Source organism: Diabrotica undecimpunctata, chromosome 3 (assembly GCF_040954645.1).
Source record: "Diabrotica undecimpunctata isolate CICGRU chromosome 3, icDiaUnde3, whole genome shotgun sequence".
Classification (NCBI taxonomy): Eukaryota; Metazoa; Arthropoda; class Insecta; order Coleoptera; family Chrysomelidae; genus Diabrotica; species Diabrotica undecimpunctata.
The window spans coordinates 45,505,006-45,520,292 of record NC_092805.1 but is presented as its reverse complement, the minus strand read 5'-3'; the positions used below and the strand labels follow the sequence as shown (position 1 = coordinate 45,520,292).

The window sequence follows — 15,287 nt, the reverse complement described above, 5'->3', positions numbered from 1 at the left end:
AAATGTGTTAAGGACAAAAAAATTGAAAAATTAAATTTCTTATAAGACAAAATTCATTGTAAATTAAAAAAATTAAAATTATTATTACAAAATTAGCCAAAATGATTTAAAAAAGGGTCAAAAATAAATGTTTTTCAATAATTTTTTTCAGGTATTTAAGAGCCACGTAGAACTTTTAAAATTTACCCAGAAAATTCTTAAAAAACAAAGAAACACTATACAAAATTTCAGCACAATCGATCAAGTATTCCTTGCAAAATAATTTTGAACACTAAATGTTTAAAAAAAAGTTGATAATTTTCAAACTTATGCATAGGCAATAAAAAAAGTTTTAAATGTATGGAAGTTTTTTTACGTATAAAATAGTATTAAATAAAAGTGGAATAATTGAAATCATTGGAATAGAAGAACCTAGGGATTTTTTTTTAAACAACTGTACATTTTTAAGCTAATAAACCAATACAAATATCGTGTAACTTTTTTTTTTCTAAACATCGAAAGTTTAGCAAAAGTCGCTCATTTTAAGAAGAAAAAAAACGGGTGTGGCAGTCCAGTGGGACTGCCGGTAGAAGTTACACTTCTATACACGCATTCGCCGTTAAAAATATATTTGGGAGTCAATATGCACAATCATTACATAGGTAATGCTATAGGTAAGACATAGCAGAAAGAGAAACAGAATTAATAACAACTTACTAACAATTAATAAACAACATTTGACCTGTAATAGGAGTAAATGAAGGATTGAATCAATATTTTGATGAAAATGTATATTTTTATTTTCATATATGTATGAAAGGAGTTGAATGCAAAAATTTTTTTACACATACTCTGCAGTAAAATTCATTGTTTATTTTGTTATTAACCCTTCAACGGCGGAATTTTTTTTGGAACATCAGAGAACATCGACATCAGAGACATTGGTCAAAACACTTTATTAAACATATTGCTACAAGTATTTTTTGCAAAGTATATGTACTCAAAAAATGTCGTTACGCTAGCCGTGTATGGTATACACAAAATTATTGGACAAGCAAATTATAACTGTGGGCAATTTTTTAGATCCGGTTTATTGCAGAAAAGTGCGTATTTTCTTGATTAGTCCACAAGTAGTTCAATTGTTTCCCTATCAATAAACATCTCGAATATAACTAAATAGTTTATATCACTATATTTGCTATAATCTGGTTTAGGAAAATCCTTGCTCACACTTTCAAAGTCACCTTCAATCCAGGATATTTTTTCTGATCCAGGGCGGACCATATAATTCAGCTGCTGGTGTCAACTGTCGACCGCTTAAATTATCCAGAAATCCGCCACCATCTTCAAAACTAGAATCCTCGTCGGTCAGAACGTTAGCATCAGGAAGCTCGATGAATATTTCGTGAACGTCCAGGTTTTCTTCATAAACCATTTGCAGTGCTTCTTCTAGCGTAAACCCAGGACTGAAAGTATCAAATGAATATACTAGGCAATTATGAACACACAAACAAGACGCCTAGCTTTTCTGATCGCATATATACCACATTCACAACACGTTTATACACATACAATATTTTTTGGCTTCCTGGGCCAGCTAGTGTTACCATACGGTTACACCAATATTTTTGAGATTACGTTACAAAACTTGAAATACGTTCATAACAAAATTTGGGCTAAAACTAAAGAATAAGTATCAATTAATACTTACTGTAGACGGATATCCATGTTTGAAAGCTTGTAAAATTTTTAAAATTTAAATAAAACTGCTAAACAGATATCGACGAGTGTTATTTCACTTACTAAAAGCGTATTCACAAATAACCAATGCATTCCGATCGAACCAAAAGCCATGTTGCCACTTCTAAAGCGGGGTTGTTTACCGTTACCATATGGGAACGCTAGCCATTGAAGGGTTAATATAAAAATACAATATAATACACTGCAACATAATTCAATATAATAATACAATACAAATTAAAATGCAATATTCATAAGTATTTAAAAATGACAATAATATACATAACTTTTCTACTTACGCATAATGTTTAATTTATCATGTAATAATATTAATAAAAAAGTCCTCCCCGACTGGGAATCGAACCCCGGTCTCCCGCGTGACAGGCGGAGATACTGACTACTATACTACCGAGGACATAACACAAACGTATTTCAAAATTGACAGTTCTGGGCCATACAGTGATTTATTGAGATTATTATTTATTATTTTGAAATACAAAAGACTAATATAATTCTGAACATTTAATAAATAATACAAAACATATCACATAAATAATATTATTAATAAATATTTTATTATATATATATATATATATATATATATATATATATATATATAATATTATATGTATATATATTATATATAATATATATAATATTAAATATATACCTATACAAAAGAAACATTTTTATATTCGAGAGAGGAAGAGAGAGAAAATATATCTTATGTCTCTCTCTTACTCATTATTTTACATATGTAATGATTTCACAGATTCACTACCATACAAATTTCCAACATGAAGCGCGCGTATAGAAGTATAACTTCAAAAAACATTAAGATTGGCCAGTTCGTTTGGTAAGTTATGATCTAACAAAGTTGAGCGGCATTTACAACAATCGTGATTTGAGATCTGTTTTTTAAACAAATACCTTTGTTGTGTCAAGAACCTAGTGGATATCAATTTTCACCACCTTTTTACTTTTATGCAATTTGGTTAAAATAGTTTCGTTCGCGATACGAATGCTGGACGCGTTCAGGATTACTTCGCTTGCGCAGTTTAAAAATGAGCATTCGCGGTGATCAAGTTCTGTACTGAGAGGGACTTCTAGTCCGGAATCGTGTCGTTCGCGGTAACTTAGTCCGTAGTTTAGAACCAGTTTAACCGATCCTTGGGATTTGAAGACAACTCGGAGTTCGTACATGTGCAAAAGGAATTTCAAAAAACTTACAAACATTTTAATATATTCTGTGATCTGAGCTTTAAACAGATAAACAGCTGATTCGTTAGAGTATGAAAACTGTTTACTTTTCGTTCGTTCTGATATTGTTTAAGTTTAGAAGTTTATTTTTTTAAATTTATTATTCATTTTATTTTTTAAATCTTTTTACATCGTTTGATTTTGTATGTAAGTTCTAAATTATCTGTTATTTGGTTATCTTTTTCACAGAATAAATTTGTCCAAAAAAAGTCAAAAAAAATTTAAAAAATAACGTTTTCCCGTTTTCTTTGATTTTTACCGGTTGTTTTTGTTATTCTACTTAAATATAGCACCTTTGCCATTAACCATGTAGCCTCTGGTAGATGATCCTGGTTGAAAATATAAAACTCGTTCAAATCTATAAAACAATTATAATCACACGATAGAGAACAACTTTTACGTGCCAAGCTGGAACTTACCCATTTCAAAGGGTATAAATATATCCAAAGATTAAAATAATATTTACAAAAAAGCTCTTCGACAAATCAGGATAGGCTATAAAATAAAACAAACTGTTCAAAATTCGTTCAATTTTGTTAGGTGTAAATCAATCCTGAACTGATTATGAACCGCGCTTGCGTACAACCCGATTACTAAGAGGATTCTGAACTGATCCTGAACTCGTCCATTACTCGTACCGCGAACGAAACTGTTGTTTTAAAACCTTAAAATTACAGAAAAATCTACAAGATGCAGTGGTGGGGATAGCAATTTCATACGTTGTAAAAATGAAATCACGAGTTTAAAATAGCGACAAAATGTTAATGATCTTAGCTTTTAGTGGACCAATTGTGATCATTGTTTTTAACTAGTGTACTGTGAGTAAAAACATTCAAATATTATACTTTTAATAGACGTAATAATACATAATTATTTATTATCCATATTTTTACGCACAAATGAATACTCACATACAAAATTACGTTATTTTTCCTCTTTTTCGTTCGTTAAGGTTACAATATCAATGTTAACTGTAGAATGTTTTTATCAATTAATTTAAATTTCTTTACTTGTAAATATTATTTTAATTAAATATTAATTTTATAAATATACTTAAATAGAAAATTAAATTAATAAATCCTTTATCGATTACTTGTTAATTCATTTTCGATCATTACTTCGGATTAACCAATCTTAATGTTTTTTTTTTCTTAAAATACGGGATATAAATAAGTATAGAAAAAAAATTTAATTAAAAATTGAAAAAGTTATTGCATTTGTTTATTAGCACAAAAATTGTACAGTTGTTTAAAAAAAATCCTAATTTTGTCGTATAGGAATTTTTTTATAGTTACAAATTTTTTCTAAAATGTATAGCTGCCGAGATATTGTAGCAACGAAAAGAAACAAAAAGATTGAATTTTTCTATTTTTTTTTTTCACAAATTATTTAATAAAAAATTTAGCCCATCGTTTGAGGTGTACGTATCGTTAAATTATCATTCCTAATAATATTTTAGAGCGATTAAAGCAAAAAAAATTGGATTATATAAGATTTACCTAACTCAAAACAGATACCGCCTGGTCTATTGGAGCTGATCGTAATGCCATAAGAAAAAAGGGGCATGCATTTTATTTTAGAAACGAGATTTCTACTGTAGACAATGTTTTAAGAGAAGTTAATGGGGATAATGATCTGCTTAATTTTTAAAGAATAACACTTTGTAAACTTCTTAATACACTTAATTTTAAGTATCAAAAATGAGAAAGGCAGAGCATGTTATTAGAAAGAGATAAGATTTTTTTGTGGAGGAGGGAATATTTAAAGAAAATTAAATTTTACCATGGACATATAAATAAAGATCTTTATTTATACGTCCATGAATTTTACCGACATGATGGTCGTAAGATTAATTATCTGAATAAGACGTGGGTTAATGCTTTACATACGAGATATAAAGTTTGTGTCGATAAGTCTATCGTTTCTTTAAGGTAAGCCTTTCTGGATTGTTTGTCGACTGGATTAAAAAATCCATCAGGTACATTTAAATGTCGGTTAAAATATGTAGATCGTCTTAAATTTGCAGTGCCTATTTTTTTTTTAAATTTTAAATATAAAATAAATAAAAGAGGGGATATATTCGTAGATTTCTCTCACAGTATTTTTTTAATTTCTTTTACTTAATTTCCATCTTTTTTAACAATTTGTTGTATTGTTGTATCCTTGATGACTGGTTTATCTACATTTTTTGAGGATTTTGAAAATCCATCCGCTTAGCTCTGGCATATTTTGACAGATTTATAATCGGAAACCATTGACACAAAAATTCCTACCTCTCAGTATTAATAGCACAAATATACTTATATCGCAGACTTCTTCCATTGAAAAAAGAAGAATTATTCTAAATAGTGGAAGTGTATACTAAACCCATAAAATTTTCCCTGTATATTTGAAATATAATATTTAAGTTGCTACAATTTAACATATTGTAGTAAATATTTGTATTATTCGCGTTGTTTATTTTAGTTAATATAGTTTTATTGATCTTCTTTTTTGGTTTAATTCTTTTTTAGTTCTATTTAGTTAATTGGTTAGTTCTGTTTTGAATTTTATTATTATGGATAGCCAAATTTTTCTACTTTTTCCATCAGCTAATGCTTTGGTAAGTTTTTCTTAAATAAATATGATAAATGTTAGGAATTTAAAGCATGTATAAAGACAGTAGGTTTTTATTATTATAAAAAAACATGTTTTATAAAAAATTTAGGCTAATTTAGTTTATATCGTTGAGTTGCGCCAAATGTAGGCAACCAACTTAAATTGAATTTGTTTCGAATCTGAATTGAATCTGAATTTGTTTCGAAACTATCTTACCGATTTTTCTATCAGATGTCGCTATTGCGTCCATAATGAAGCCATTTTATTGTTGCTTCCTAAAAGACAGAGAAGATTATTTTTCACGTTAAGAACGGCTATGAATAACTGTTCTTATGAGACTTATTAAGTCGAAATACATATCAACAGATATACATAGACGCTTTGTACGTGAAATCAAATCTTTGCTGTCTTTTTCATTTTATTCGGATCTACTCTGTATGAGTACAAGAAACAAATTCGTTAAAGATTTCTGCTTAGTTGATAGACATGTCGTGGAATGCAAATTTTAGATTCCCCATGTCTCTATTAACATCTTTATCAACGTCTGTTATACCTTGCATTTATAGAAGGTTCAGATTAAAGCAGAAATCTGAATTTGTTTCGAAACTATCTTACCGATTTTTCTATCAGATGTCGCTATTGCGTCCATAACGAAGCCATTTTATTGTTGCTTCCTAAAAGACAGAGAAGATTATTTTTCACGTTAAGAGCGGCTATGAATAACTCTGATGAGACTTATTAAGTCGAAATACGTATTAACAGATACATAGACGCTTTGTACGTGAAATCAAATCTTTGCTGTCTTTTTCAACTTAAATTTGTTGTACTATTTAGCTTGAGCTTCTTGAGAATATTTTCAATAAACGTTTATTATTTTCCAGTTAATTTATTATGTTTTTAAAAGTGATGATAGTAATGCTGAATAAACAATATATGTATCAAATGATATATAATCACAAAACGTACTCAATATTTTGTTATATAATCTACATAATAAAGTACGTTAGATAAAAAATCCCGAGTCGTCCAAAACTAGTTTCTGATAGGAATAATAGAATATTAGTATAAGTTGGCAAAAAAGGTCGACGAAATACTCAAATGAAATACGCTATGAGCGCATGTGCTTGGTTATATAGTAATTTCCAGCCACTTCTAGTCTGTCAAAAAGTAACTAAATTCGCAAAAAAATAATTACTAAATTCACTAGACAGTCCAGACTGAGCTTAGCGAACCGACTATATCACCATTTTTGTTTTTTACTTTTAGTTTATAATGTTCGTATACAGAATAATTTTAAATTTTGTTTAAATAAGTTCAATGAAAGACCAAATATACCTTCTATTTGTTTTCATTAATAAATTTTAAATCCTACTGTTATACTTAAATACCTGGTAAATTTAACAGGTTTGGTTTTAAGGAATTAGGTCTTCTTATAAAAATACATTACCTGGTTTTCCTCCCAGCACCCATATTTCTCCAGTGTTAAGTCGCCGCCTTCCCACGATGCAGGACAAGAGAGTCGTTTTCCCACAACCTGATGCGCCCAACAAACCATATCTGTAAAAATGAAAGCGTGCGATTTTTATAAATATCGATCAGTTATTTGTTACTAAATCAATTTAACGCATGTTTACATCAATAGAAGGTATTCTTCGATATGTTACAGTTTCCAACAGAGTCGAACAGACCAAAACGAATTTTTAAAAATATGTTAATTGTTTCAATAAGATACGAGAAGATAGATACACGTAGAGAGATAATGATTAACACTGATAATAGAGTCAAAGCTGCAGAACTCCCAAAATAATTAAAAAAAAAACAAAAAATTTAAATTAGAAAAATAAAAAGTCCAATTTAATCCATAATTATATTAAATAAGCAGCTCACATCACATGTCTGTTTTGTATGTTTTATAATATTGCAAGCAATAGCAAGTCGGGGACTCGTCGAGTCTCCGGCTGTGCACAGTTCGGTGTTGACCAGCCATCTCCATTTTCTTCATCTTATTTGCCTTATGACATTTTCTTGGTTGGCTCAGTTTCATAAATTTTTGTTCGAAATTCGATTAGGAACAAATAATATACGAAGAATATTTCTTAACGCTCTATTGATAAAAACTTTACACCGTGTTTTACAGCCATATAGTAATACAGCTTTAAGATTTGTGTTGAAGATTTTTAATTTCGTCTTAGTTATGTAAATACTGGATTTCCATATACTATTAAGCATATTCTATGTATTGTGAGGCCTATTAATTATTTCCTGTACTTTTTGCTCTGTACCACCGTTACAGTCTATTATGCTGTACAGATCTACAGTCCACAATCCACCAGTATCCCAATTTCCTAGTTGTTGATCACAATAGGCTGGTTGTTTCTAGTGTCAAATCGCATTTCTTTGGTTTTGTTGATGTTTATTTCCAATCTTCATCCTTCCTTGATTCCTCTTGTAATCTTTCTATTTTTAGTTGCCTTTCCTGTTTTGTAGGTGCTAAGAGGCATATAACATCAGTTTAATGTATGTATTCCAGTCTGTTTGTTAATCCCCAGTAAACTCCTCTATTACAGTTTACCTTTATTAGTAGAATGTTAAATAGTATAGGGGATAAAACACAGTTCTGGTTTACTCGGTTTAGCACAGCTATTGAGTCAGATATTACGCCCTTGTATAGGACTTGGCTTTCTGTATCACTATAGAGTTTTTTGATGAGATTTATTACTTTTTCTGGTTTCCCATTTCCTTTAGTACTTTCCATATGGCCATATGTGTGAGCTCAGCCATATGTCGAAAGCTCCCTTTAAGTCCACAAAGCATACTGATTACTCTTAGTGTTTTAATTTGGTCTATGCATGATCGGTTTGATCTGAAGCCGACTTGTTCCTTCCTTTACATTGGTTCCGCACTGGTTATCGATCGGTGGTTTAAATATATTGCTGTTAATTTATTATGATATTCAGAAGTGTGATTTCTCTTCAATTTTCGCAATATCTTTTGTAACACTTTTTGGAATCTTTATTATAAGGCTTTTTTCTATTCTTTGGAAAACTTTTCCTCTCTTCCGGCTCTTGTTTGGCAAGAGTGGTTTGATTATCTCTGTTGTTAAATATGAAAATGTAAATATATTTATATTTTCATATTGAATCAAAACCAAGAAATTCAACACTCAGATTATTTTTATATAATGCAATCTACAATCAACAACAGATACAATTTTCATTATAAGGCAACTAATGGAAAAACAAAGGAATAAAGAAACAAACGATCATATGGTATTCATTGATCTTAAGAGAGCATATGATTCCTCGAAGAGGGTTTCTTGGAAGATTCTGTAGAGGACACTTAATAAGAAAGGTATTCCCGATGGATATGTGAAGATTTTAAGGGACATGTATGAGAAAGTAACAGCTAGTGTTACCAGCTAGGAAAGATGTGTTAGGACAAAGGAGAGACTAATAAATTTTATGAAGGAAATGCTTACAGGGATTACAATATTGTAAAAAATGTCACAAAAGAAAAAAGATATCCCGGGAAAGACTGCAATAAATCAAAAGGAGAGGTGAGAGTATGTGTGCTACCATTGAGGTGAATAACTCCAGAGCCACTAAAAGTGTCTCGAATGAGTTGGAGGTCTGGCATACCACAGTTAATAAAGTTTTAAACAAATATGGCTTTAAAAGTTTTAAATATTCGAAAACTCAGAAGTTATTTCCTCGAGGTCAATTTCGTAGAATAGAGTTTTGTGAAGTTGCAATGAAATGGCATCTTACGAAAATGATAATTTTATAAAAAATATTCTTTTCACCGATGAATCGTCATTTTCAGTATGGGGCCATCACAATCCTTCCAGAACGAGGTATTGGTCTCAGGAAAATGAACATCGAAGTATTATACATTAGACTTAACGTCCTCAAAGACTTAATGTGTGGACTGGCATTTGAGGTAAGCATGTAATTAGTCCATTTTTCATTGAGGGAGTTTTAAATTCAGCTAAATATCTTGCTCTTTTATAAGATAACATTATTCCAGCTACTCAGAATCTCCTACATGTACATTTAGAAGATGTCTGGTATCAATAGAATGGCTGTTACGTTCATAATCTGTGCATCGTGAAAAAACACAATTTTTCAGGAACACGTTATAAGCGGAAGAAGCCAGATTAAGTGGTCTGCGAGATCTCCCGATTTGACTCCCATGAATTTCTTTTTCTGGAGACATATTAAATCTACCGTCTATGGCAACGATCTCGAGAGGACACATAATCTAGTTGATTTGGAAATTATAATAAAAAATGCTTCTGCTACGATTATGCTACAACAGCTTGCAAACGTAAGACAAATATTTTATAATAGACTAGGTTATTGTCTTGCAAAAGAAGATATGAACCTTTTATTTACTTTACTTGCTATTTTGTTATACAGTAGAATGTATTGTTTGTTTTGCTATTTCTTTAAATAAATTATGTATTTATTTGTGTTTAACTACTTTTAGAATAATACTTGTTTTGTTTTTCGGTAGCCATTTCCCACAATAAAAATTTTCAAAGGTGTTTTACTGCATTGCAATAACTTTAAATTATTTACGTAGATTTATGTAGCAGAATTAAGTCCCTCTATGCACACAAAATGGAGTCTTAATTGATACTTAAAGCTAAAACGTCTGCGGCCTTGACGAAAGCAGTGAGCTTGAGAAAGCGCAGTTGCCACACTTACCTCAATGTATATTAACTGTGTCCAGCTGAAAGATTTACGTACTGTATATATATATATATATATATATATATATATATATATATATATATATATATATATATTAAATAAACCGCAACTGTACCTAGAAATATTTCGTTAATTGAAGTTAAACGGAAAATCTAAAATAAAAAGTGAAACGTACAACGCTACAATAAAACAGCTTCAAAAGCATTAAAATTACAAAATACAACATTTGATAAACAATAAGTCTTTTTGTTTGATTGTCCCAATAAAAAAGAACACTGATATAAAACTATTTTGCCTACTCTTCGAACTGAACATGAATATTTAAAACATTTAGTCCCATCCTGTACTTCAAATAACAAGCTTGTATTTTTTACAGAATTTCAGTGAAAACGTACTATAATCATGATACAAATTAGATAGCAGCTAATATAGGAGTTTAAGGTTTATTTTTCATGGCTTCAAAGCTTTTCATTACTTATTAATTATAATTTTTGTTATTATTCTTTGGATTTATTCAATGAAATTTGTATAGGAAATAATTAGTGTATACTTATGTATGTGTAAATTCAATTTATCTGAATTGTAATGGATAAAAGTGGAACTGCTAATATGGACCATTTTCTTTATACGTTTTTGTTTTAACAAAACTAACGGCATGTCAATAAGCCAAAAATATACACATAAATTGTTTACTTATTATATTTTGTGAACAAAATATCTTCTTATTCTTTTTATGTAGATATGACTATCTGTTTTTTAATGCACCTTTCAAACACCCAAAAATGTTTCTTCGTGACCATCTATCCCAGACTTATCCTATACAAATCGAATGAAATATGTTTCTAAGAAAGTGTTTTGGATTTTTGTTAAAAAAAAGGGAAGTAATACGAGGCATGTTTTTTAAGTAAGTACCGTTTTGCGATTCCGCCGCCGCAGCGCTACGGTCGGCGTTCCGCGCATGAGTGCTGGTTACCTACATCTCTTGTCTACGCACTGACGCCATTACAGTCTGATTCTTCATTGCATACTTGTTTACTTCAGTGTTTAAGATGCCTCCAACAATCGTGGGTCACGCTAATTGTGAAGTACGGGCTGTTATACGATTTCTTAGTGCTAAAGGCGTAAAACCGATCGATATTCATCGTGAGACCGTTGAAGTTTACGGACAAAACATTATGAGTGATGGAATGGTAAGGAAATGGGTAAGAGCATTTAAAGATGGCCACACAAATGTGCATGATGAAGAACGGAGTGGGCGTCCTTCGGTCGTTAATGAAAATTTGGTGCAGAAAGTGGACGAAAAGGTGAGAGAAAACAGACTCTTTACAATTTCATCATTGTCCGACTGCTTTCCTCAGTATTCTCGTAGTGTTTTGTATTGCATTGTTACCGAGAACTTGACTTACCGGAAATTGTGTTCACGTTGGGTTCCAAAAATGTTGACGGATTTGCACAAAACCCAACGTTACGCAGTGCATTGACTTTCCTTGAGCGGTACCACAGTGAAAGTGAAGATTTTTTAGACCAAATTGTTACTGGTGACGAAACGTGGGTGGCCTACGTCACACCAGAATCGAAACAACAATCCATGGAATGACGACATCGCCGACGACGCCTCGTAATGAGACAATCAATGGAGCGTCTTATTGTGAGACATGGCAAAAGACGTGGCAAGTTGAGTAAGGGTATCGTTTTGCTGCATGACAATGCCCGTCCATATGTGGCTAATCAGACCAAAGATCTCATCAAATCATTTAAATGGGAAACTCTAGATCATCCTCCATACAGCCCTGATCTGGCGCCCAGCGACTACCATTTGTTCCAGCACTTGAAGAAACACCTGGGCGGTCAGCGTCTTCAAGACGATAACGAAGTCAAAACGTGATGCAGTGGTTAACAAGTCAGGCGGCAGAATTTTATCAGGAGGGTATTTAAAAACTGGTACCACGTTATGACAAGTGCCTCAATATTCACGGAAATTATGTAGAAAAGTAGATTAAGGTACAGGCTTTCATGTAAAAATAAAATTATTGCCATATCTTTGCACGTCTTTTTTTAATTCCAAAACGGTACTTACTTAAAAAACACGCCTCGTAGTTATATTTTTTAGATAGATATCTTTGTTGTAGTTAATATATATATATATATATATATATATATATATATATATATATATATATATATATATATATATATAATAAAAAATGGAATAAAAATTTTAGTTTATTGTATTAATTTTATTTTTGCTTCATTGTTTTTAGTAACCAATTATTTTAATACTCATAGGAGAATAATATAAAGCAATATATTTTATTACACATTAAATACTACAGATTACATTGTTACATACAATATTACTTGTTGCCATTGTTACTTTAATTAAAGCACATATTTTGGAAAAATATCTTGTTAGTCATATTCTTCTCAGATTTATTAAATTCAGTTTGCTGTTAATAAAAACTGAATTTTCGAGAAAGAATACGTAATTAAACTAAACGGAAAGAAAATTAACGCTAGCTACTCTCTATAATTGGATTTTTGGGTCAATATTTGCCGCAAAATAAGTTTTTAAGTTAATAATTGGAAAATTATATTAATCTTCAGCAATATCATTATCCATTACGCATCTTAACGAGTTATATAATCATGATATGTGATATATTTATTTAACACTTAGCACAGCGTGCTAGTCACACTTACTAGATAAGGCAAAAAGTCACATTTCCATGAAATATTTTTGCATAATCGTATTCGTGGGACACCTCAGAATGAATTTGCGTTGACACTAACATGCTCACCTTTGGAATAGCAGTGTATTTAATAATGTTGATTTTATATGTTTCAGGCAGCCCTCAAAAAATCTATAAAAAACGGCTTCGGCCACAAAAAAAAAAAAAAATAATAAAACACTAACAAAACCCAAAAAACGGGCAATAGGGGCCCACATCCTCGAGCGCTGAGTCACCAAACTATGCGAGCCAGAGCGGGGACTCGAGGCCCGAGCAAGCGAGACAGGTCGATGACAACTCACTAGAGAGAGATAGCAGGAATAAAGCGCTTTACGCTAGCCTGCATTATTCTGGGGAGGATTTCGTGTGGAAGATCTTGTACCTAGGACTCCAAAATGATAAGCACATTGCTAATAAGAGAGCCTCTATAGCGCATTAAAGCGCTAGTGTGGGAGGGGGGGAGTGGGTGCTTTGTAGCATTCGAGCGAGGTGGAGTGATACCTGTTCACACGAATTAATCCTTCTCACTCCAATTAATTTTATCACCCTAATGTCATACTTAAGGGGTGTGCAAATCTCACAGGTTGGGATAAAATATTGCTTGCTTGATGGGTAGTGAATCACGAAGTGAGCGACGTTTTTGTAAGTTATGCTTCATGTAAACTATTAGAATCGTGAAATACGAAGATCATATCCTGTTCACGAATTAAAATAATTCAGATCGTGAGAAGGGCAAACTAGTTTTATAGTATAATTTTGTGGTATTATATCAAAATGAGCTAGATGTGAGAAAGGATTATAAAAACTAGTCACGTGCAGCTTCAGCAAGAAGAATTGCTATTGTAATGGAACATAATAATTTTACCTCCTATATGCACGACCTAATAAAAACTAGGCAGAACATTAAGTCCGGGTCTTCTTCTAATGAAGTTTCGATCCCTAAAGTTGAATGGTTCAAATCAAATGCAAAGTGTTATTTGCAACTTTAGTTTTGTCGATACCGCTTCTTTTATTTTGGTTGAGTTTTTATGAATTTTGGTGCAAACAAGTTTCAATAAATATTGAAAACGGTATTTCGACCCTTTAAGCAATTTTTTAAACTATTTCGGGTACTTACAGATGTCTTTAATTAAATAAATATGACTTCTTTGTAGAATCCACTTCCTGTAAATAATAGTCTTTTCTTCCTTTCTCTTGCAAAATTTTGTAAAATCCCGTCTGCTGTCACTCTACACCTAACTTACATGCTTCTTCCTACCATCAAGCACTGTATATTTGTCACTGAAGCAAATATTTTCCGTCTGAACAGTCGTGAAATTATTAATATTCGTGTCACCACGAGTGTGGCTCTTGTATGGTCTACATTTTTCTTCATCAATTTCCTTAATAAATTATAAAAATCAACTTTCTTGGCTGGGGCCATTTTTCTCCTTTTTTTTATCCTTCTAAACAAAAAAGCAATTTTTTGTCTAAATTTGATAGTTTTTGTTTTCGTTTAAAACTAAAAACCAATAATGACGATTTTCAACGCTTAAAAACACAAGTAAAAATATTATTTTTGATATTATCAAGTGCCTTAATTCAGGCTTAAATTTTTTTCTATCAACTCCCTATGAGTATTTTGGGCTTGTTTTATTCTAAACAATTGTTTTTAAAATGTGAATGAAGCAGTTATTACATTAGATAACGTGAAAAGCACGTCAATGGTATGTTTATAAATCTATATCTAGTTGTGGCATTTTAAAGTAATTAATTTTTAAATGGGAATAAGCCACAATTAACGGTTAAAGTAAGTTTATTGACGTTTCAATTTCCACTTTGGAAATCGTTCTCAAAATACAAACATTAGTAAATTAAACAAAATTAAAAAAAAATTGTTTAATTTACTAATGTTTGTATTTTGAAAATGATTTCCGAAGTAGAAATTGAAACGTTAATAAACTTACTTTAACCTTTAATTGTGGCTTATTCCTATATCTACTTAGCACGGGTCCTTTTATAATAAAACAATGAAAAAACAATGCTTCACAATAAAACATGCCCAAAATTCTCATAGGGAACTGGTAGAAGGTTTAAACTTAAATTTAGGCACTTGGTGATTTCAAAATAATATTTTTTAATTGTATTTTTGAGCCTTGAAAATCGCCTTTTTTTGGTTTTTCAATTTTAAATTGTTTGTAACTCAAAAATTATTAACTGCTAAAAAACTGCTAAAAATTTTTTTGTTCAGAAGGGCCTCAAGAAAATTTAAAAAAAAATTACAGTG

General features: G+C 31.0%; 1 protein-coding gene across 11 annotated transcripts in view; it reads right to left on the bottom strand.

Moving 5' to 3' along the window:
• snu (ABC-type transporter snustorr) overlaps nt 1-15,287 on the bottom strand; it is a 415,588-nt gene that overhangs the window by 44,073 nt on the left and 356,228 nt on the right. For all 11 annotated transcript variants that reach the window (XM_072525834.1, XM_072525836.1, XM_072525838.1 and 8 more), the window contains one exon: nt 7,025-7,134. In XM_072525834.1, the coding sequence (XP_072381935.1) occupies nt 7,025-7,134 (110 nt within the window). The remainder of the gene's footprint in view (nt 1-7,024; nt 7,135-15,287) is intronic.